The sequence below is a fragment of the Lolium perenne genome, chromosome 7, assembly GCF_019359855.2.
Source record: "Lolium perenne isolate Kyuss_39 chromosome 7, Kyuss_2.0, whole genome shotgun sequence".
Taxonomy (NCBI): Eukaryota; Viridiplantae; Streptophyta; class Magnoliopsida; order Poales; family Poaceae; genus Lolium; species Lolium perenne.
This window is the reverse complement of record NC_067250.2, coordinates 207,217,702-207,238,281: the sequence shown is the minus strand read 5'-3', so window position 1 is coordinate 207,238,281 and position 20,580 is coordinate 207,217,702. Positions and strand designations below refer to the sequence as shown.

At 42.0% G+C, this 20,580-nt stretch overlaps 2 protein-coding genes across 2 annotated transcripts; one reads left to right on the top strand and one right to left on the bottom strand.

Moving 5' to 3' along the window:
- The first annotated feature begins 12,852 nt into the window (after positions 1-12,852).
- On the top strand, positions 12,853-15,593 carry LOC127314381 (uncharacterized). Its single transcript, XM_051344843.2, has 5 exons — positions 12,853-13,111; positions 13,198-13,354; positions 14,046-14,096; positions 14,579-14,671; positions 15,286-15,593. Exons 1-5 carry the CDS (start codon positions 12,963-12,965, stop codon positions 15,361-15,363), a joined length of 528 nt encoding a protein of 175 aa, XP_051200803.1. The 5' UTR covers positions 12,853-12,962; the 3' UTR covers positions 15,364-15,593.
- A 584-nt stretch (positions 15,594-16,177) lies between these two features.
- Positions 16,178-20,408, bottom strand: LOC127314382 (protein CHLOROPLAST J-LIKE DOMAIN 1, chloroplastic). Its single transcript, XM_051344844.2, has 10 exons — positions 20,221-20,408; positions 20,027-20,126; positions 19,838-19,942; positions 19,655-19,732; positions 19,218-19,273; positions 18,771-18,828; positions 17,609-17,734; positions 17,337-17,432; positions 16,873-16,944; positions 16,178-16,440 (listed from the first exon to the last, which is right to left on the bottom strand). Exons 1-10 carry the CDS (start codon positions 20,340-20,342, stop codon positions 16,378-16,380), a joined length of 876 nt encoding a protein of 291 aa, XP_051200804.1. The 5' UTR covers positions 20,343-20,408; the 3' UTR covers positions 16,178-16,377.
- Positions 20,409-20,580: the final 172 nt, after the last annotated feature.

The following is a 20,580-nucleotide window of genomic DNA, read 5'->3' as shown; positions in this document are numbered from 1 at the left end:
GATTCGGTTAGCCATGGCTTGTGAAAGCAAAAGGTTGGGAGGAGTGTCATCCATAAATAAAACTAAAATACATGTGTAAACAAAAGAGAAGAGGGATGATCTACCTTGCTGGTAGAGATAACGTCCTTCATGGGAGCCGCTCTTGAAAGTCTGGTTGATGAGGTAGTTAGAGTGCCCACTATCATTCGTTGACAACAACAAACACCTCTCAAAATTTTACTTTTATGCTCTCTATATGATTTCAAAACTTAAAAAGCTCTAGCACATGATTTAATCCCTGCTTCCCTCTGTGAAGGGTCATTCTTTTACTTTATGTTGAGTCAGTTTACCTACTTCCTTCCATCTTAGAAGCAAACACTTGTGTTAACTGTGCATTGATTCTTACATACTTGCATATTTGCATTCATCATATTACTTTGTGTTGACAATTATCCATGAGATATGCATGTTGAAAGTTGAAAGCAACTGCTGAAACTTAAATCTTCCTCTGTGTTGCTTCAATGCCTTTACTTTGAATGTATTGCTTTATGAGTTAACTCTTATGCAAGACTTTTGATGCTTGTCTTGAAAGTCCTATTCATGAAAAGTTTTGCTATATGTTATCTATTTGTTAGCAACTATAGATCATTGCCTTGAGTCACTGCATTCATCTCATATGCTTTATAATAGGATGATCAAGATTATGTAAGTAGCATGTCACTACAGAAATTACTCTTTTTATCGTTTACCTACTCGAGGGCGAGCAGGAACTAAGCTTGGGGATGCTGATACGTCTCCAACGTACCTATAATTTCTGATGTTCCATGCTTGTTTTATGACAATACCTACATGTTTTGCTCGCACTTTATAATGATTTCATGCATTTTCCGGAACTAACCTATTAACAATATGCCGAAGTGTCAGTTCCTGTTTTCTGCTGTTTTTGGTTCCAGAAAGGCTGTTCGGGCAATATTCTCGGAATTCGATGAAACGAAGACAAAACATCATAATTCACCGAGACGGACCAGGACACCGAAGGAGAGTCGGAGGGGAGGCCTGGGGCCCCCACACCATAGGGCCGCGCGGGCAGGCCCCTGGCCGCGCCGGCCTATGGGGAGGGCGCCCTGGTGCCCCTCCTGCGCCGCCTCTTCGCCTATATAAGCCCTTTCGACCTAAAAACGCGACACCGATTGACGAAACTCCAGAAAGACTCCAGGGGCGCCGCCACCATCGCGAAACTCCAATTCGGGGGACAGAAGTCTCTGTTCCGGCACCCTGCCGGGACGGGGAAGTGCCCCCGGAAGCCATCTCCATTGACGCCACCGCCTCCATCATGCTCCGTGAGTAGTTCCCCATGGACTACGGGTTCTAGCTGTAGCTAGTTGGTACTCTCTCCCCTATGTACTTCAATACAATGGTCTCATGAGCTGCCTTACATGATTGAGATTCATCTGATGTAATCGGTGTTGTGTTTGTTGGGATCCGATGGATGATACATTATGATTAGTCTATCTATAAAGTTTGTGAAGTTATTGTTGCTGCAATCTTGTTATGCTTAATGCTTGTCACTAGGGCCCGAGTGGCATGATCTTAGATTTAAGCTCTATACTTATTGCTTAGATTGTATCTACAAGTTGTATGCACATGTCTATGTCCGGAACCAAAGGCCCCAAAGTGACAGAAATTGGGACAACTGGAGGGGAAGGCTTAGATATGAGGATCACATGTTTTCACGGAGTGTTAATGCTTTGCTCCGGTGCTCTATTAAAAGGAGTACCTTAATTTCCAGTAGATTCCCTAGAGGCCCGGCTGCCACCGGCTGGTAGGACAAAAGATGTTGTACAAGTTTCTCATTGCGAGCACGTATGACTATATATGGGAAACATGCCTACATGATTAATAATCTTGATGTTCTGTCTTAATGCTATCTCAATCCTATCAATTGCCCAACTGTAATTTGTTCACCCAACACTTGTTATTGGAGAGTTACCACTAGTGTAGATAGCTGGGAACCCCGGTCCATCTCTCATCATCATATACTCATTCTACATGTCATTGGAAGTAGTATCAACTATTTTCTGGTGCCATTGCTCTCATATTACTGCTATCGTCTGTGTTATCATTATTATCGCTTCTCATATTACTGCTGCTTTCACATCACCCCTGTTACTAGTGCTTTTCCAGGTGCAGCTGAATTGACAACTCAGTTGTTAAGGCTTATAAGTATTCTTTACCTCCCCTTGTGTCGAATCAATAAATTTGGGTTTCACTTCCCTCGAAGACTGTTGCGATCCCCTATACTTGTGGGTTATCACCTGCACAACACAATCAAAGTACTTTGCCCCAACGTAACAGTGAGGTTGTCAATCTCACCGGCTTGCTGTAAACAAAGGATTAATTGTATAGTGTGGAAGATGATGTTTGTTTGCGAAGAACAGTAAAGAACAATTGCAGTAGATTGTATTTCAGATGTAAAGAATGGACCGGGGTCCACAGTTCACTAGTGGTGTCTCTCCCATAAGATAAATAGCATGTTGGGTGAACAAATTACAGTTGGGCAATTGACAAATAAAGAAGGCATAACAATGCACATACATATATCATGATGAGTACTATGAGATTTAATCAGGGCATTACGACAAAGTACATAGACCGCTATCCAGCATGCATCTATGCCTAAAAAGTCCACTTTCAGGTTATCATCCGAACCCCTTCCGGTATTAAGTTGCAAACAACAGACAATTGCATTAAGTATGGTGCGTAATGTAATCAACACAAATATCCTTGGACAAAGCATTGATGTTTTATCCCTAGTGGCAACAGCACATCCACAACCTTAGAACTTTCTGTCACTATCCCAGATTCAATGGAGGCATGAACCCACTATCGAGCATAAATACTCCCTCTTGGAGTTACAAGTATCAACTTGGCCAGAGCCTCTACTAGCAACGGAGAGCATGCAAGAACATAAACAACATATATGATAGATTGATAATCAACTTGACATAGTATTCAATATTCATCGGATCCCAACAAACACAACATGTAGCATTACAAATAGATGATCTTGATCATGATAGGCAGCTCACAAGATCTAACATGATAGCACAATGAGGAGAAGACAACCATCTAGCTACTGCTATGGACCCATAGTCTAGGGGTGAACTACTCACACATCGATCCGGAGGCGATCATGGCGACGAAGAGCCCTCCGGGAGATGATTCCCCTCTTCGGCAGGGTGCCGGAGGCGATCTCCTGAATCCCCCGAGATGGGATTGGCGGCGGCGGCGTCTCTGGAAGGTTTTCCGTATCGTGGCTCTCGGTACTGGGGGTTTCGCGACGAAGGCTTTAAGTAGGCGGAAGGGTGGAGTCGGAGGGCTGACAGGGGCCCCACACGCTAGGGCGGCGCGGGCCCCCCTTAGGCCGCGCGGCCCTAGTGTGGCGGCGCCTCGTCGCCCCACTTCGTGATCCTTTCGGTCTTCTGGAAGCTTCATGGAAAAATAAGACCCTGGGCGTTGATTTCGTCCAATTCCGAGAATATTTCCTTTGTAGGATTTCTGAAACCAAAAACAGCAGAAAACAACAACTGGCTCTTCGGCATCTCGTCAATAGGTTAGTGCCGGAAAATGCATAATAATGACATAAAGTGTGTATAAAACATGTGAGTATCATCATAAAAGTAGCATGGACCATAAGAAATTATGGATACGTTTGAGACGTATCAAGCATCCCCAAGCTTAGTTCCTACTCGCCCTCGAGTAGGTAAACGATAACAAGGATAATTTCTGAAGTGACATGCTATCATAATCTTGATCAATACTATTGTAAAGCACATGAGATGAATGCAGCGATTCGAAGCAATGATGAAGACAATGAGTAAACAACTGAATCATATAGCAAAGACTTTTCATGAATAATACTTTCAAGACAAGCATCAATAAGACTTGCATAAGAGTTACTCATAAAGCAATAAATTCTTAGTAGAAAGCTTTGAAACAATACAAAGGAAGATATAAGTTTCAGCAGTTGCTTTCAACTTCAACATATATATCTCATGGATAATTGTCAACACAAAGTAATATAACAAGTGCAATAGGTAAACATGTAAGAATCAATGCACACAGTTGACACAAGTGTTTGCTTCTAAGATAGAAAGAATAGGTAAACTGACTCAACAATAAAGTAGAAGAATAGGCCCTTCGCAGAGGGAAGCATGGATTACTATTTTTGTGCTAGAGCTTTTCATTTTGAAAACATAGAAGCAATTTTGTCAACGGTAGTAATAAATCATATGTGTTATGTATAAGACATCCTATAAGTTGCAAGCCTCATGCATAGTATACCAATAGTGCTCGCACCTTGTCCTAATTAGCTTGGATTAACACGGATTATCATTGCATAACATATGTTTCAACTAAGTGTCACAAAGGGGTACCTCTATGCCGCCTGTACAGAGGTCTAAGGAGAAAGTTCGCATTGGATTTCTCGCTTTTGATTATTCTCAACTTAGACATCCATACCGGGACAACATAGACAACAGATAATGGACTCCTCTTTTAATGCATAAGCATTTAACAACAGATAAAATTCTCATAAGAGATTGAGGATTTGTGTCCAAACTGAAACTTCCACCATGATTCATGGCTTTAGTTAGCGGCCCAATGTTCTTCTCTAACAATATGCATAATCAAACCATTTGATCATGAAAATCGCCCTTACTTCAGACAAGACGAACATGCATAACAACTCACATGATATTCAACAAAGGTGAAAGTTGATGGCATCCCCAGAAACATGGTTACCGCTCAACAAGCAACTTATTAAGAAATAAGATACATAAGTACATATTCTTCACCACAATAGTTTTTAAGGCTATTTTCCCATGAGGTATGTATTGTAAAGGCAAAGAATAGAATTTTAAAGGTAGCACTCAAGTAATTTACTTTGGAATGGCAGAGAAATACCATGTAGTAGGTAGGTATGGTGGACACAAATGGCATAGTTTTTGGCTCAAGGATTTGGGTGCACGAGAAGAATTCCTCTCAATACAAGGCTAGGCTAGCAAGGTTGTTTGAAGCAAACTCAAGTATAAAACGGTGCAGCAAGACTCACATATGAACATATTGTAAGCATTATAAGACTTTACATCGTCTCCTTGTTGTTCAAACACCTTAACCAGAAAATATCTAGACTCTAGAGACCAATCATGCAAACCAAATTTTAACAAGCTCTATGTAGTTCTTCATTAATAGGTGCAAAGTACATGATGCAAGAGCTTAAACATGATCTATATGAGCACAACAATTGCCAAGTATCAAATTATTCAAGACATTATACCAATTACCACATGCAGCATTCTCCGTTTCCAACCATATATCAATGAACGAAGTAGTTCAACCTTCGCAATGAACATTAAGAATAAAGCTAAGAACACATGTGTTCATATGCAACAACGGAGCGTGTCTCTCTCCCACACAAAGAATGCTAGGATCCGAATTCAAACAAAACAAAAACAAAAACAAACAGACGCTCCAAGTAAAGCACATAAGATGTGACTGAATAAAAATATAGTTTCACTAGAGGTGACCTGATAAGTTGTCGATGAAGAAGGGGATGCCTTGGGCATCCCCAAGCTTAGATGCTTGAGTCTTCTTGAAATATGCAGGGATGAACCACGGGGGCATCCCCAAGCTTAGACTTTTCACTCTTCTTGATCATATTGTATCATCCTCCTCTCTTGACCCTTGAAAACTTCCTCCACACCAAACTCGAAACAAACTCATTAGAGGGTTAGTGCATAATTGAAAATTCATATATTCAGAGGTGACATAATCATTCTTAACACTTCTGGACATTGCACAAAGCTACTGAAAGTTAATGGAACAAAGAAATCCATCAAACATAGCAAAACAGACAATGCGAAATAAAAGGCAGAATCTGTCAAAACAGAACAGTCCGTAAAGACGAATTTTTCTGGGGCACTTAACTTGCTCAGATGAAAATGCTCAAATTGAATGAAAGTTGCGTACATATCTGAGGATCACGCACGTTAATTGGCAGATTTTTCTGAGTTACCTACAGAGAATTCTACTCAAATTCATGACAGCAAGAAATCTGTTTCTGCGCAGTAATCCAAATCTAGTATTGACTTTACTATCAAAGACTTTACTTGGCACAACAATGCAATAAAATAAAGATAAGGAGAGGTTGCTACAGTAGTAACAACTTCCAAGACTCAAATTATAAAACAAAAGTGCAGAAGTAAAATAATGGGTTGTCTCCCATAAGCGCTTTTCTTTAACGCCTTTCAGCTAGGCGCAGAAAGTGTGAATCAAGTATTATCAAGAGATGAAGCATCAACATCATAATTTGTTCTAATAATAGAATCATAAGGTAACTTCATTCTCTTTCTAGGGAAGTGTTCCATACCTTTCTTGAGAGGAAATTTAGATTTAATATTACCTTCCTTCATATCAATGGTAGCACCAACAGTTCGAAGAAAAGGTCTTCCCAATATAATGGGACAAGATGCATTGCATTCAATATCCAAGATAACAACATCAACGGGGACAAGGTTATTGTTAACCGTAATGCGAACATTATCAATCCTCCCCAAAGGTTTCTTTATAGCATTATCAGCGAGATTAACATCCAAATAACAATTTTTCAATGGTGGCAAGTCAAGCATATCATAGATTTTCTTAGGCATAACAGAAATACTTGCACCAAGATCACATAAAGCATTACAATCAAAATCATTGACCCTCATCTTAATGATGGGCTCCCAACCATCTTCTAACTTCCTAGGAATAGAAGTTTCAAGTTTTAGTTTATCTTCTCTAGCTTTTATGAGAGCATTTGTAATATGTTTTGTAAAGGCCAAATTTATAGCACTAGCATTGGGACTTTTAGCAAGTTTTTGTAAGAACTTTATAACTTCAGAGATGTGACAATCATCAAAATCTAAACCATTATGATCTACAGCAATGGGATCATTGTCCCCAATATTTTGAAAAATTTCAGCAGTTTTATCACAAACAGTTTCAGCAGTTTTAGCAGTTTCAGGCAATTTTGCACGCTTTGCACTATGAGTAGAAACATTGCCAACACCAATTATTTTACCATTGATAGTAGGAGGTGTAGCAACATGTGAAGCATTATCATTACTAGTGGTGGTAATAGTCCAAACTTTAGCTACATTATTCTCTTTAGCAAGTTTTTCGTTTTCTTCTCTTTCCCACCTAGCATGCAATTCAGCCATCAATCTAATATTCTCATTGATTCAAACTTGGATGGCGTTTGCTGTAGTAACAATCTTATTATCATTATCCTTATTAGGCATAACTTTCAATTTTAAAAGATCAACATCAGAGGCAAGTCTATCAACTTTAGAAGCAAGAATATCAATTTTATCAAGCTTTTCCTCAACAGATTTGTTAAAAGCAGTTTGTGTACTAATAAATTCTTTAAGCATGGCTTAAAGACCAGAGGGTGCATTCCTATTATTGTTGTAAGAATTCCCATAAGAATTACCATAACCATTACTATTAGCAGAAGGATATGGCCTATAGTTGTTACCAGAATTATTCCTATAAGCATTGTTGTTGAAATTATTATTTTTAATGAAGTTCACATCAACATGTTCTTCTTGGGCAACCAATGAAGCTAAAGGAACATTATTAGGATCAACATTAGATCTACCATTCACAAGCATAGACATAATCACATCAATCTTATCACTCAAAGAGGAGGTTTCTTCAACAGGATTTACCTTCTTACCTTGTGGAGCCCTTTCAGTGTGCCATTCAGAGTAATTGATCATCATATTATCAAGAAGCTTGGTTGCCGCCCCCAAAGTAATGGACATAAAGGTACCTCCAGTAGCTGAATCCAATAGGTTCCGCGAAGAAAAATTCAATCCTGCATAGAAGGTTTGGATGATCATCCAAATAGTTAGTCCATGGGTAGGGCAATTCTTCACCAAAGATTTCATCCTCTCCCATGCTTGAGCAACATGTTCATTATCTAATTGCTTAAAATTCATTATGCTACTTCTCAAAGATATAATTTTAGCGGAAGGATAATATCTACCAATGAAAGCATCTTTACATTTAGTCCATGAATCAATACTATTTTTAGGCAAAGATAGCAACCAATCCTTAGCTCTTCCTCTTAAGGAGAAAGGAAACAATTTCAATTTTATAATATCACCATCTACACCCTTATACTTTTGCATTTCACAAAGTTCAACAAAATTATTAAGATGGGCAGCAACATCATCAGAACTAACACCAGAAATTGCTCTCTCATGACAAGATTTAGTAAAGCAGGTTTAATTTCAAATTTTTTTACTGTAGTAGCAGGTGGAGCAATAGGTGTGCATAGGAAATCATTATTATTTGTGCTAGTGAAGTCACACAACTTAGTATTCTCAAGAGTACCCATTTTAGCAGTAGTAAATAAAGTAAACTAAATAAAGTAAATGCAAGTAACTAATTTTTTTGTGTTTTTAATATGGAGATCAAGACAGTAAATAAAGTAAAGCTAGCAACTAATTTTTTTGTGTTTTTGATATAAGAGCAAACAAAGCAGTAAATAAAATAAAGTAAAGCAAGACAAAAACAAAGTAAAGAGATTGGATGTGGGAGACTCCCCTTGCAGCGTGTCTTGATCTCCCCGGCAACGGCACCAGAAAAAGTGCTTGATGCGTGCAGTTAACACACGTCCGTTGGGAACCCCAAGAGGAAGGTGTGATGCGTACAGTAGCAAGTTTTCCCTCAGTATGAAACCAATGTTATCGAACCAGTAGGAGTCAAGGATCACGTGAAGGTCACAGACGGAGTGTAGTGCGGCGCAACACCGAGAGATTCCTGGCGCCAACGTGGAACTGCACAACACAATCAAAGTACTTTGCCCCAACGTAACAAAGTGAGGTTGTCAATCTCACCGGCTTCTTTGTAAACAAAGGATTAATTGTATAGTGTGGAAGATGATGTTTGTTTGCGAAGAACAGTAAAGAACAATTGCAGTAGATTGTATTTCAGATGTAAAGAATGGACCGGGGTCCACAGTTCACTAGTGGTGTCTCTCCCATAAGATAAATAGCATGTTGGGTGAACAAATTACAGTTGGGCAATTGACAAATAAAGAAGGCATAACAATGCACATACATATATCATGATGAGTACTATGAGATTTAATCAGGGCATTACGACAAAGTACATAGACCGCTATCCAACATGCATCTATGCCTAAAAAGTTCACTTTCAGGTTATCATCCGAACCCCTTCTGGTATTAAGTTGCAAACAACAAACAATTGCATTAAGTATGGTGCGTAATGTAATCAACACAAATATCCTTAGACAAAGCATTGATGTTTTATCCCTAGTGGCAACAGCACATCCACAACCTTAGAACTTTCTGTCACATCGTCCTGCATTCAATGGAGGCATGAACCCACTATCGAGCATAAATACTCCCTCTTGGAGTTACAAGCATCAACTTGGCCAGAGCCTCTACTAGCAACAGAGAGCATGCAAGAACATAAACAACATATATGATAGATTGATAATCAACTTGACATAGTATTCAATATTCATCGGATCCCAACAAACACAACATGTAGCATTACAAATAGATGATCTTGATCATGATAGGCAGCTCACAAGATCTAACATGATAGCACAATGAGGAGAAGACAACCATCTAGCTACTGCTATGGACCCATAGTCCAGGGGTGAACTACTCACACATCAATCCGGAGGCGATCATGGCGATGAAGAGCCCTCCGGGAGATGATTCCCCTCTCCGGCAGGGTGCCGGAGGCGATCTCCTGAATCCCCCGAGATGGGATTGGCGGCGGCGGCGTCTCTGGAAGGTTTTCCGTATCGTGGCTCTCGGTACTGGGGGTTTCGCGACAAAGGCTTTAAGTAGGCGGAAGGGCGGAGTCGGAGGGCTGACAGGTGCCCCACACGCTAGGGCGGCGCGGGCCCCCCTTAGGCCGCGCGGCCCTAGTGTGGCGGCGCCTCGTCGCCCCACTTCGTGATCCTTTCGGTCTTCTGGAAGCTTCGTGGAAAAATAAGACCCTGGGCGTTGATTTCGTCCAATTCCGAGAATATTTCCTTTGTAGGATTTCTGAAACCAAAAACAGCAGAAAACAACAACTGGCTCTTCGGCATCTCGTCAATAGGTTAGTGCCGGAAAATGCATAATAATGACATAAAGTGTGTATAAAACATGTGAGTATCATCATAAAAGTAGCATGTAACATAAGAAATTATGGATACGTTTGAGACGTATCAAGGATGCTAGCTTATGGAGCTCCCGGTGAGTTGCAGATGACTATCTTCGGATGGCGGAGTCCACCGCCCTTGATTGTTTCTACCGGTTCTGCAGGGCCGTCATAGCAGTGTTCGGGACTTTTACTTGAGATCACCCACTATCGAAGACACTCAGAGGATCCTTGCAACAAATGAAGCTAGGGGTTTTCCAGGGATGCTTGGAAGCATTGACTGCATGCATTGGAAATGGAAGAACTATCCGTTTGCGTGGCAGGGAATGTACAAGGGTCACAAAAACGGCTGCACTGTGATACTTGAAGCAGTGGCTACCCATGATCTCTGGATTTGGCACTCTTTCTTTGGTATGCCTGGATCCAACAATGACATCAACGTCCTAAACTGCTCCCCGATCTTTTCCAAGCTTGTTGAGGGTCATGCTCCCCCGGTGAACTATGTGATCAATGGTCGGCACTACAACAAAGGATACTACCTTGCAGACGGTATCTATCTAAAGTGGGCAACATCTGTGAAGACTATCTTGAAACCTAGCACCCCCAAACTTTGCGAGTTTGTCAAGAAACAAGAAGCTTGCCGAAAAGACGTCGAGCGTGCATTTGGTGTCCTCCAGCAGAGATTTGCTGTCGTCCGGTTCCCCGCTATGACTTGGTCCAAAGATCAGATGTGGGAGGTGATGAATTGTTGTGTGTGCTTACACAATATGATTATTGAAAATGAGCGAAAACATCCGGTTCCTCTGGCTGAGCAACAAGCACCATATGAGAGAGAGGGTCCTCTTGCACAGCCTAATCACCAGGTGCCTCCATCATGGGCCGCCTTCATTGCTATGCGCCAGGAGATTCGAGACTCTACAATGCATCAACAGCTGCAAGATGATCTGGTGGAGCACATATGGACGCTCCGAGGCAACGCCAACGCCGACGCCAACTAGTCTGTCATAATTTGTTTCAAAAATTGTGAAATTGTGTACTTCATTTGTTTCAGCACTTATTAAACATTGTACTGATTATCGCCGAATTTGTTTTAGCAATTTTCTGACTCTTGCTCGCCGAACTTGTTAAATTTTATGTCGAATTTGTTTGAAATATGTCAAATGGTCGAGGTTGGGGGTTTCCTGCCGGGGGGACGGCTGGAACTTCGGCGCTCCCCAGGCCAAATTTTCCTCCAATCCGGACGAAAATTTCGTCGGATTTGGGCGTGGGGAGCGCCAACGAGTGGGGATGCTCTTAACCATGACTCCATCATCGGCGCCAACCAAAAGTACGGGAAGTATTGGGCGAGGATGAAGGCCGAGTTCGATGAGCGCGAGTTCATCAACAACGACTACAACAAAGTGACAATGAAGAGGAGCCAAAAGGCATGTCGACGCGATGGGCCATCATCCAGGCGTCGGTGAACTTGTTCCATGGGTTCCATCATGAGATGGAGACCAGAGGTAAGAGCGGCGTCGACATCAGCCAAATGGTGCGACTCTTTCTTACATAATCTATAGCGCCTACATTTTGTTCGATGAAACGATTGCGTTTCCTTTGGTTAGTTTGACAAGGCCATGGATTTGTACCGGAGGAACTCTGAAGGACATAAGTCTTTCACGCTGACGCATTGCTATAGCAAGCTCAAAATGAACGAGAAATGGCGGTTGACGCGCCAGTCGTTGTCGAAGGGGAAAGACGCCATTGATCTGGATGCGCCTCTGGCAACATCGGCAGGGCGCCCTGTCGACAACAAGGCTTCCAAGGCCGCCTTGGCCGACGCTGCGTCGTCCAAGAAGACGCAGACGTCGATCACGAAATGCCTCATCGAGGTCTCCTCGACCTTGCTCTCCCGCGACAAAAAGGCCGACGAAAGGTGGGCGGCGCTGCTCAAGAGGCAAGAGGAGAAGATGGAGCTCAAGAAACGCAGGGATGACATGTCCCTGCTGAGAGCGTCGACAAAAGGAATGTCTCCCCGGACGCGGGCGGCGCACAACTTCTTCAAAGGCCAGATCCTCGACGACATCGAAGCCAAAATGGCGGCGGCCCAGGCAGTGACAACGGCAGCGGCAGCAACCCCAACCCGAGAGCAAGAACCGACGCGTCTACGACAGCATCTGGTACTACACCTGCATCGGCCTCTGCCTCGGCATCGGCGACAGAGGCGATGAGCCTACGTCGACTCAGGATGTGTCGGCGTCGCCCAACCCCTTCTTCTAATTTAGCATGCACCACCGGTCTGTAATATGATCGCGCGCCCAGTACTTTGATCGCCTCTACTCTGATCGCGACAACTTCGGCAGGAACAATCTCTTTTGAATGCAAACTATTTGAATTTCTGATTGGGGACGACGTTTGGGGGACGCGGGTGTGGAGCGACGTCCCCCAAACGTGGCACGAATAAAACTCGTCCCCAAAACACTCGATCCGGCGCCGTTTAGGGGTCGGTTTGGGGGACGCGACTGGAGATGCTCTTACATGTCTGGTTTTAGCTTACAAGTGGTGACATGTCAACCAACCCTAACAGCCTAGCGGGCCCAGCTTGCCAGCTCGGACACATCCACCACCCCCAGTCGCGATTCCTGCCTAGTTCCCCTACGACTGAGTCCAGTCCCCGGTAAGCGTGTCTGAGCCGACCCGGATCTTCTCTTCTCTTCTCTTCTCGGAAGGAGGAGGAGGCGGAGGCCGAGGGCGGAAGCTTCTAGAACACCATGGGAGACGCCGCCGCAGCCACCGCCACTCAGCCGCCGCCCTCGGCGTCGCCCTCCTTCTCCTACCTGGCCGTCTTCTCCAACTGCCCGCTCGTCGCCGCCGTGCTCGCCTTCGCCATCGCCCAGACCATCAAGGTCTTCACCACATGGTACGCCCTCTCTCTCCCTCTCTCCCTCTCTCTCGCCGCCGGCTGGATCTGAGCTCTCCGTGACGGGATCCGCGCCGCGCCTGTAGGTACAAGGAGAACCGGTGGGACGCCAAGCAGCTGGTGGGGTCCGGGGGGATGCCGTCCTCGCACTCGGCCACCGTCACCGCGCTCGCCGTCGCCATCGGCCTGCAGGAGGGGTTCAGCAGCTCCCTCTTCGCCACGGCCGCCATCTTCGCCTCCGTGGTTAGCGCTCCTTCGATCTGACGAATACTATACCATTTTTTTTGGAAGTAATTTGGTAGTCTGCTGCATCATTCCGTCCTTTTGTTGGATCGCTTCAGTAGTTAATTGCAAGTCAAGATCAAAGTTTTGGTATAAACCTTCAAAACAAAAGTTCTACTGTATCAGACACCAAAAGACAGCACATCATAGTTCAGTTATCAATCAGATGATACGAAACTGCTAGCGTATTAAACACATTGCTGAAATCGCTGGATTACATGGTGGATAATGGATGTGGTTGGGGCCATGGTGGTGATATCGTTTGACTGAAAAGTGAAAATGTACTTGTGCCTATTCCATCCCTTGAGAAAAAAATTGTAGTTTGCCTGACTTTGTTAGTAAAGTTAAGGAAACAAGTAGTAGAAAGTAGGACAGTACTCAAATCAATCATGGAGAAAGGTGGCGTTACAAGGTACAGCCATACACCAGCTAGGCTCTCCACTTAATCCCACCGTTTGTATCATGTGCTTTAACTCCCACCCCTACCTGTCCTGTATCTTGTATTGTGGCTTACTGTATCTTGAGGAGTTGGTGATGCTGACTATGATTTTGTTGTCATCGTCTTCACCAAATGCATCATTCTGCATTACGTACCCGTTACTGTTTTTTCACCATCTTGGCTAAAGCTATTTTCTCTTTGCAATCTTTACAGGTGATGTATGATGCTTTTGGTGTTAGGCTGCATGCAGGGAGGCAAGCAGAGGTATAACCTGAAACCTTCAAATATCTGTAACCACTCGAAAGCAAAATAATTTATGGAGGAAATAGAATCATGTCATGTGATACTCTAATATTCATCCGTGTGGGACAACTTTATGAGTGACAAGTGGTGGCCCATTCAGCTTACAATCTAGGATACAAGGGTGCATGCCTAGCTAACAATCTAGGATCTGCTGTACTGCTGATGTGCTGTAACACTTCGTACTGGTGGCCCATTATATGTATCTTGTTGCTTAAGTTGACTTAAATATGTCTTACAACATTATACCTTATAACAACATAAGTCAGTGGCAATCTGCGTTAGAGAAAATTTGTAAACCTGAGAGGATCTATGCATAAATTGTTTATTCTTCTTGGGAAGCACCATAATTTTTTCCTGTCGGATCTATGCATAAATTGTTTATTCTTCTTCTGGTGATACTTCCATTGTCCTTCAATTATAACTCGTTTCAAATAAATTCCTAGGTATTGAATCAAATTGTGTACGAGCTACCATCAGAGCATCCACTTGCTGAAACAAGACCACTGCGAGAGCTCATTGGGCACACGCCTCCTCAGGTTTGATCTATTGCTCCCTTATCAACCGCACTGAGGAAGATGAATGTCTAATTATCCATGAACTAACACCGATTAATCGATTACTCCCTATTCCATCATATTTGCTTCTTAACTAATGAAAATGCCGAAAATCATTTGTAGCTCCCAAGCTCCAGTGATCTCTTAAAAAAAACTGAAAATTTCATTTTTATGTCAAAAAATCTGGAAAAAAGCATACAAGTACATATGTACATGTCTAATATGACGAAATTTGCATTGAAATATTTTTTCATATGTTATCTGCACAAAAAAGACAAATGTTAGGAAAAAAAAGTTTTTTTTTTGCCTTTCCAGAGCCACAATTTTGTGATTTTTGTGTAGCTTACAGTACAGCGTATTATGTAGCAAAAGATAACATGTGTATGTAGCTATATAATGTTTTTTGGAACTTTAAAATACCATTTTCGATTTTATAAAAATGCCAAGATCACTGGAGCTCGGGAGCCAAAACACCTCTCAAGAAAATGCATGCTATTAAAACCGAAGTTGTAATTATTCTACAAAGCCTCGCAAGACATTTATCATTCTTCGTCTCACATATGAAACACATTATTGATGCTGAATTTTCATACCAGGTTTTTGCTGGTGCGGTGCTCGGATTCGCAGTAGCCACATTTACGGGGATGATGGCTGGGCTTGGTAACAGTGGTTGATTCTCCTGACGGGTGGATTGGTCTTCATAGCTTCAGCATTACTTCCGTTGAAGTGTTAGAATCCAAAATGGATTTATGGTTTCAAGAAGCCAGCTTGTGCTAGATAATGCATTTTGTATAGCCATATTATTTGACTGCAAACAATGTCAGTTCCTCTCTAGAGAGAAATTGTCCCATTCTTTTGTATGTAACTCGTAAATAACCATTTTGTTATATACTGAAGTTGCTGATGTGGAATTAAGTTGCTGATGTGGAATTTGTCAGTGACCAAGCATATCACTTGAATATTTCAGTGGTTCTAATTGAACCTATATGTTGTGTGACAGTTTTTTTCTGTTCAAAACCGGAGAACATGTCAACTGTTATCAAGTTCCAACACAACAGTATATAACATTTCTTTGGTAAAGCATTTCTTAAGTCAGATAGTTGAATGAGAATTTGTTATTTCTGTGCTGATGACATCAGACATTGATTATTATCTAATGGCTAACTCTGTAGCCACGCATTTTGAGAATTGTGTGCGCAAATTTAGGTCTAGATATCTGCAACTTGAGAATCATATTTAGATATCTGCATTTTGAGAATTATGAGAAATTCTACACATTTTGAGAATTATAGGCACAAATTCTAGACCTAAGGTTGCAGTTTTTGAACAAGCACCGTGCGAGTAAGCACAAAAGGAGCAAAACTAACACATAAGCTACAAGTATCCATCAGTGATCGGTCTTCACATGGATCAGAACCTGACATGTTTCCATAAATTACACTGCTAGATATGCACACAATATTTTCACCAGCCATCATCTTTCGCACAGTGAGTTCCACAATTGTTCAAACACAAACATGCACCCAGAATTCTCTACCTCAAAAGCTGGCACAAGTATATTTCAAAATTTTGTGTCTGCGTCTTGGCTTTCCCCTAATATAACACCAGTCCACATGCGTGCGTCCCACTGAAGCAGGCTTCGTCATCCTAACATCCAAACGTACTCTAAGAAATTCCTCCAGGATTGTTTACCGGTAGTATGAAGCAGTGATGCACAGCAGAACGGATGCAGCTGCAGTAACAATCAACTCCTGAAACAATTAATGAAACAGAAACATTTGATCAGGGCGAAGTGATACAACCAAGGACCTAAAGTGCCCTCGACTTGCAATCCATAATTTGGCCTCTATGATACATACATTTACAGCGACTCTACTGCTATATATATGCATCTCCGTGTTTTTCCATGATTGCACCATGATCATATGAATTTACATGTACAAGCACTTGCATTTGATATGAAAAACACTTGAGCACACTAATGTTAATTATATCTCACATGATTCTGCACATACATTTGATACATCTACAACTCTACAAGCACTTGAATTTGATATGAAAAACAATTGAGCACACTTATGTTAATTATATATCTCACATGATTCTACGCATACAGTTGATACATCTATAACCACTTGCATTTGATATGAAAAACACTTGAGGACACTAATGTTATCATATACCTGGTAGTAATAAACAATGCGGGGAGTGTGCTGCCAAGAAAACTCAACCACGTTAAGAGCTGTTGTATAACCCTGAAAAGACCAGTAGACAGGATAGTCAGCCAAAATGAAAATGAAAACTACAACGGTCTTAGGTAGATAACAGTGCAGCAGCTAGACCGATTAATATCTAGTGACACTATATTGTACTCCCTCCGTTCCTATGAATACAACTTTTTTTTCTTCTGAGAAGTCAAGCTTAGTAAACTTTGACTAAACTTTTAGGAAAAACCATCAACGACTATAATATTACATAGATATCAAATGAAAATATAGTTCATGTTGTATCTAATGACATTGATTTCGTACTGTACATGCTGTAGATTTTTTCTAAAAACTTCGTCAAAGTTTACATAATTGGACTTCTGAAAAAAATATAAGCCTCATTCCATGGAATGGAGGTAGTATTGAGATAACCCACTGACCAGGGATGCAGCAAATACACATCCAAATATCAAACCCAAAGCGCGGAATACTCGTTTTGCCATCCGTACCCCTCGTCCCTCAACTTCACCATACTCCTGCAGAAAAAACCCAGAATGTGATTGCGTGACAGTTTTTCCTAGTGAAGTTGGTGAGTGATAAATATAAGATAACCCCTGAATAAATATCAAACCAATGAAAGCAATAATAGTTGAACACTGTACAGTAAAACACACAAATTACAGGCCAGTAAGTGATTAGTAAATGGTCTCACATTATATATTGGAGTTATTGGTGGTTCAGTAACCCTCAGCTTCTGAAGTATTCTGTAGAAGAAACCAAAACACAGGAACTGCAAGGGCTTCCAGTCTGCAGTACCGATGATTGCAATCCAAACAACCTGCAGTTATAATTTACATCAACATCGTTTGCAAGAGAAATCATCGGTCTGAAGATAACATATGCTTGTAGTAGTAAATGTATAAACATAAATTACTTTGTCCAAATAGATGCATCAAATTTGGCCGCACAAGATGAGGAAAATATCAATACCTTAATACTACCTCCGTTTCAAGGAATAAGGCGCACACGTATTCCAAGACGAACTTTGACCATAAAAATTAAGCAACCAAATCTTGATTATATTATATGTAATTAGTATCGTTGGATTCGTATTAAAAAGAACTTTTTAATGATATTAATTTCATACAAATAATATTTATCTATTTGAAATAATTCTTGGTCAAACAAAAAGCTCGTAAAACGAGGGCGCCTTATTCCTTGAAACGGAGGTAATATGTTATTAGACCTTATTAATTTTCCTGGGAAACATACCAGGGTTCTAGAAGAGACTCTGTTTGGAGCGAGGCAGAGAGGCAACTTGTAACTCTCCACATTTAACAAGTGCAAACACGCAAAGAAAATAAAATGAAAAGTAATGAATACAAACTCTTCTAGGCTACAATGACATCTATTTTCAGGTGAAAGGAGGACTCCCTCCATCCCAAATGTAAGGTGTAGTTTGATTTGTTACGGCAAGGCTTTGGCCAACAATCACAATAATAGGTCTTTTTTACATACAAAACTAATAACATCAGTTCTGTGTCACTTAAATCATATATCAAGTTATCAACAATGTTGGTCAAAGCCTTGTCTTTACGAATCAAAATACGCTATAAATTTTGAGATAGAATGAGTAATTGGTAACAATACAGGATTTCAACATCAACATGCCTATGGAAAATTCAAATGCATGCTCCAAAATTCTGATTAGTCCCAAATTATAATTTAAGGTTGATAACTTCAAATCTGTCGCTTTTATTATAAAAAGATCATATGGAATTGGCAGATTCACACAGAACCAAACAGTAGACAGCGATGAGCATAAAAACATGATTACAATTATAACAGTAATAGCTAGAAACGATTTAACATACAATCGCTGCTGAAATTGCCATATTTATGCGCACATCCTTTACTGCTGATTTGGAGGGTCTGCAGAAAGAACAAATTCATCAACACTTTTAGCTTCACATGGATGCTGCTGTTTAGTTTTAATCACAAATGGTCAGTGCACATATCCTTGTGAAAAAAACTGCTGCCCGTACAGAATAAGAATTTTGGTCATTGGTATGTAAATAAACGCATAACATGGGGAAGGCAGAGCTAAAAAGAACAGTGTACACTTGTGGGAGAGGCCTGCTTGTCATGCCGAGTTAAAATTTCTTATAGACGTTCACCAGCATCTTTGTGCTGACGTTCATGAGTAATAGAGAATATATCATTTTCATAACACGCATCACAACAGTCAAATGTACCAACAAAAATATCCCGCCAAACCAATGAAATATAAATTCCTTATATTGAACTTGAGTTAAATGTACCTAGGTCCCCAAGGAACTATCGGTTGATTGTCAGCATACTTGATATCCTTTGACACCTGACAATCAGGTAGTAAATCAGACAACTGACAAAAAAAATCATATTAAGTGGAACATAGTATTAGGAAAAGAGTTAGAAGGATTTAACCTACAGATCTATCCAATTTCTTTAGATATTTACAATGCACTGCATAAATTATATATAAACATAAAAGCATTGTAGTATATGTGACTGCAGTGCCTGATATGCTTAGTTACTCCGTTTTATGCGGTATAACTCTGTGTTTTCTGCTAATATAATACTATTGCACACAGAGTGTTCCTTCCACAAACATGCTTCATAAAGATATCCGTGCAGTAACTACTGCAAAGAGAATTCTGTATTTGTAAGAGAAACAAAGCGTTAAAAATCAGCAACCATGCACGCCAGAGCAACTGACCTCGACCGATCCATACGTGACCCCTTTCTTCCTATACTGCAGCTGCTGCATCATCACAGTATCATACGCCTTCTCCAGCTGAAACCCCCAAAACTCCACCATTAGTTCACGGCAGCGAAGCTAATAGCACGTGTAACCCAAAAACACACAGTCAATCAATCAATGTCCGAAACACCAAGCAACCTTGGCCAGGTGGTCCTCGTCCCCCAGCTCCTCCGCGTCCTTGCGCTTCCTCTTGTACGCCAGCTTCATGTTGTCGAAGCTATCGAGTGGGGTGATGCCCAGAATCTAGCACCCGAACAGCACAAAATCACAACACAGGTCGTACCAGATAAGGTAGAAGTTTGGCCATTCGGCCCATCCCGGCGTTACCTCGTAGGAGCTCTCCTCGTCGCCGAAGTCGGCGCCCGCCGCCGCATCCGCCGCAACCAGGACCACCCCGCGTCGCCTGGGGGCCGCCGACGCGGAGAGCCTTCCGTTTCCCGGCAAATTTATCGCGTAAATCCACAAAATCCTCCGCAGTGAAGGGAAACAAAAAGGGGCGAGGTGAGGTGGTATCGAGTTACCGGAGGGAGCGGGTGGTGCCGGCGCGCCGAGGGAGCGGGAGGAAGGCGCGGCGCGAGAGGGGCGAGACGAGCGCGGGGGCGAGCACGGCCCCCGCGGCGGCGGTCGCCGTCGCTGCCGCCATTGGGTTTTGGTGCGTAGGGTTTCAGAGCCTGCGACGGCGAGGAGACGGCGAAGCTGCCATGGGAGAGCGATGGCGAGGCCTATCTGGGTCGCCGTGGGAGGTGGGTGGGGACGCTGCCACTGGGCCCTCGTGGGCTTTTTCCCAGGTTTAAACGGGCCGGACAAAAGGATTACTGGCCCATATCACTATGGCGGTAACCGTCGCGGGCTTCCGAACCGGATCACTGGCGGTTACGGAT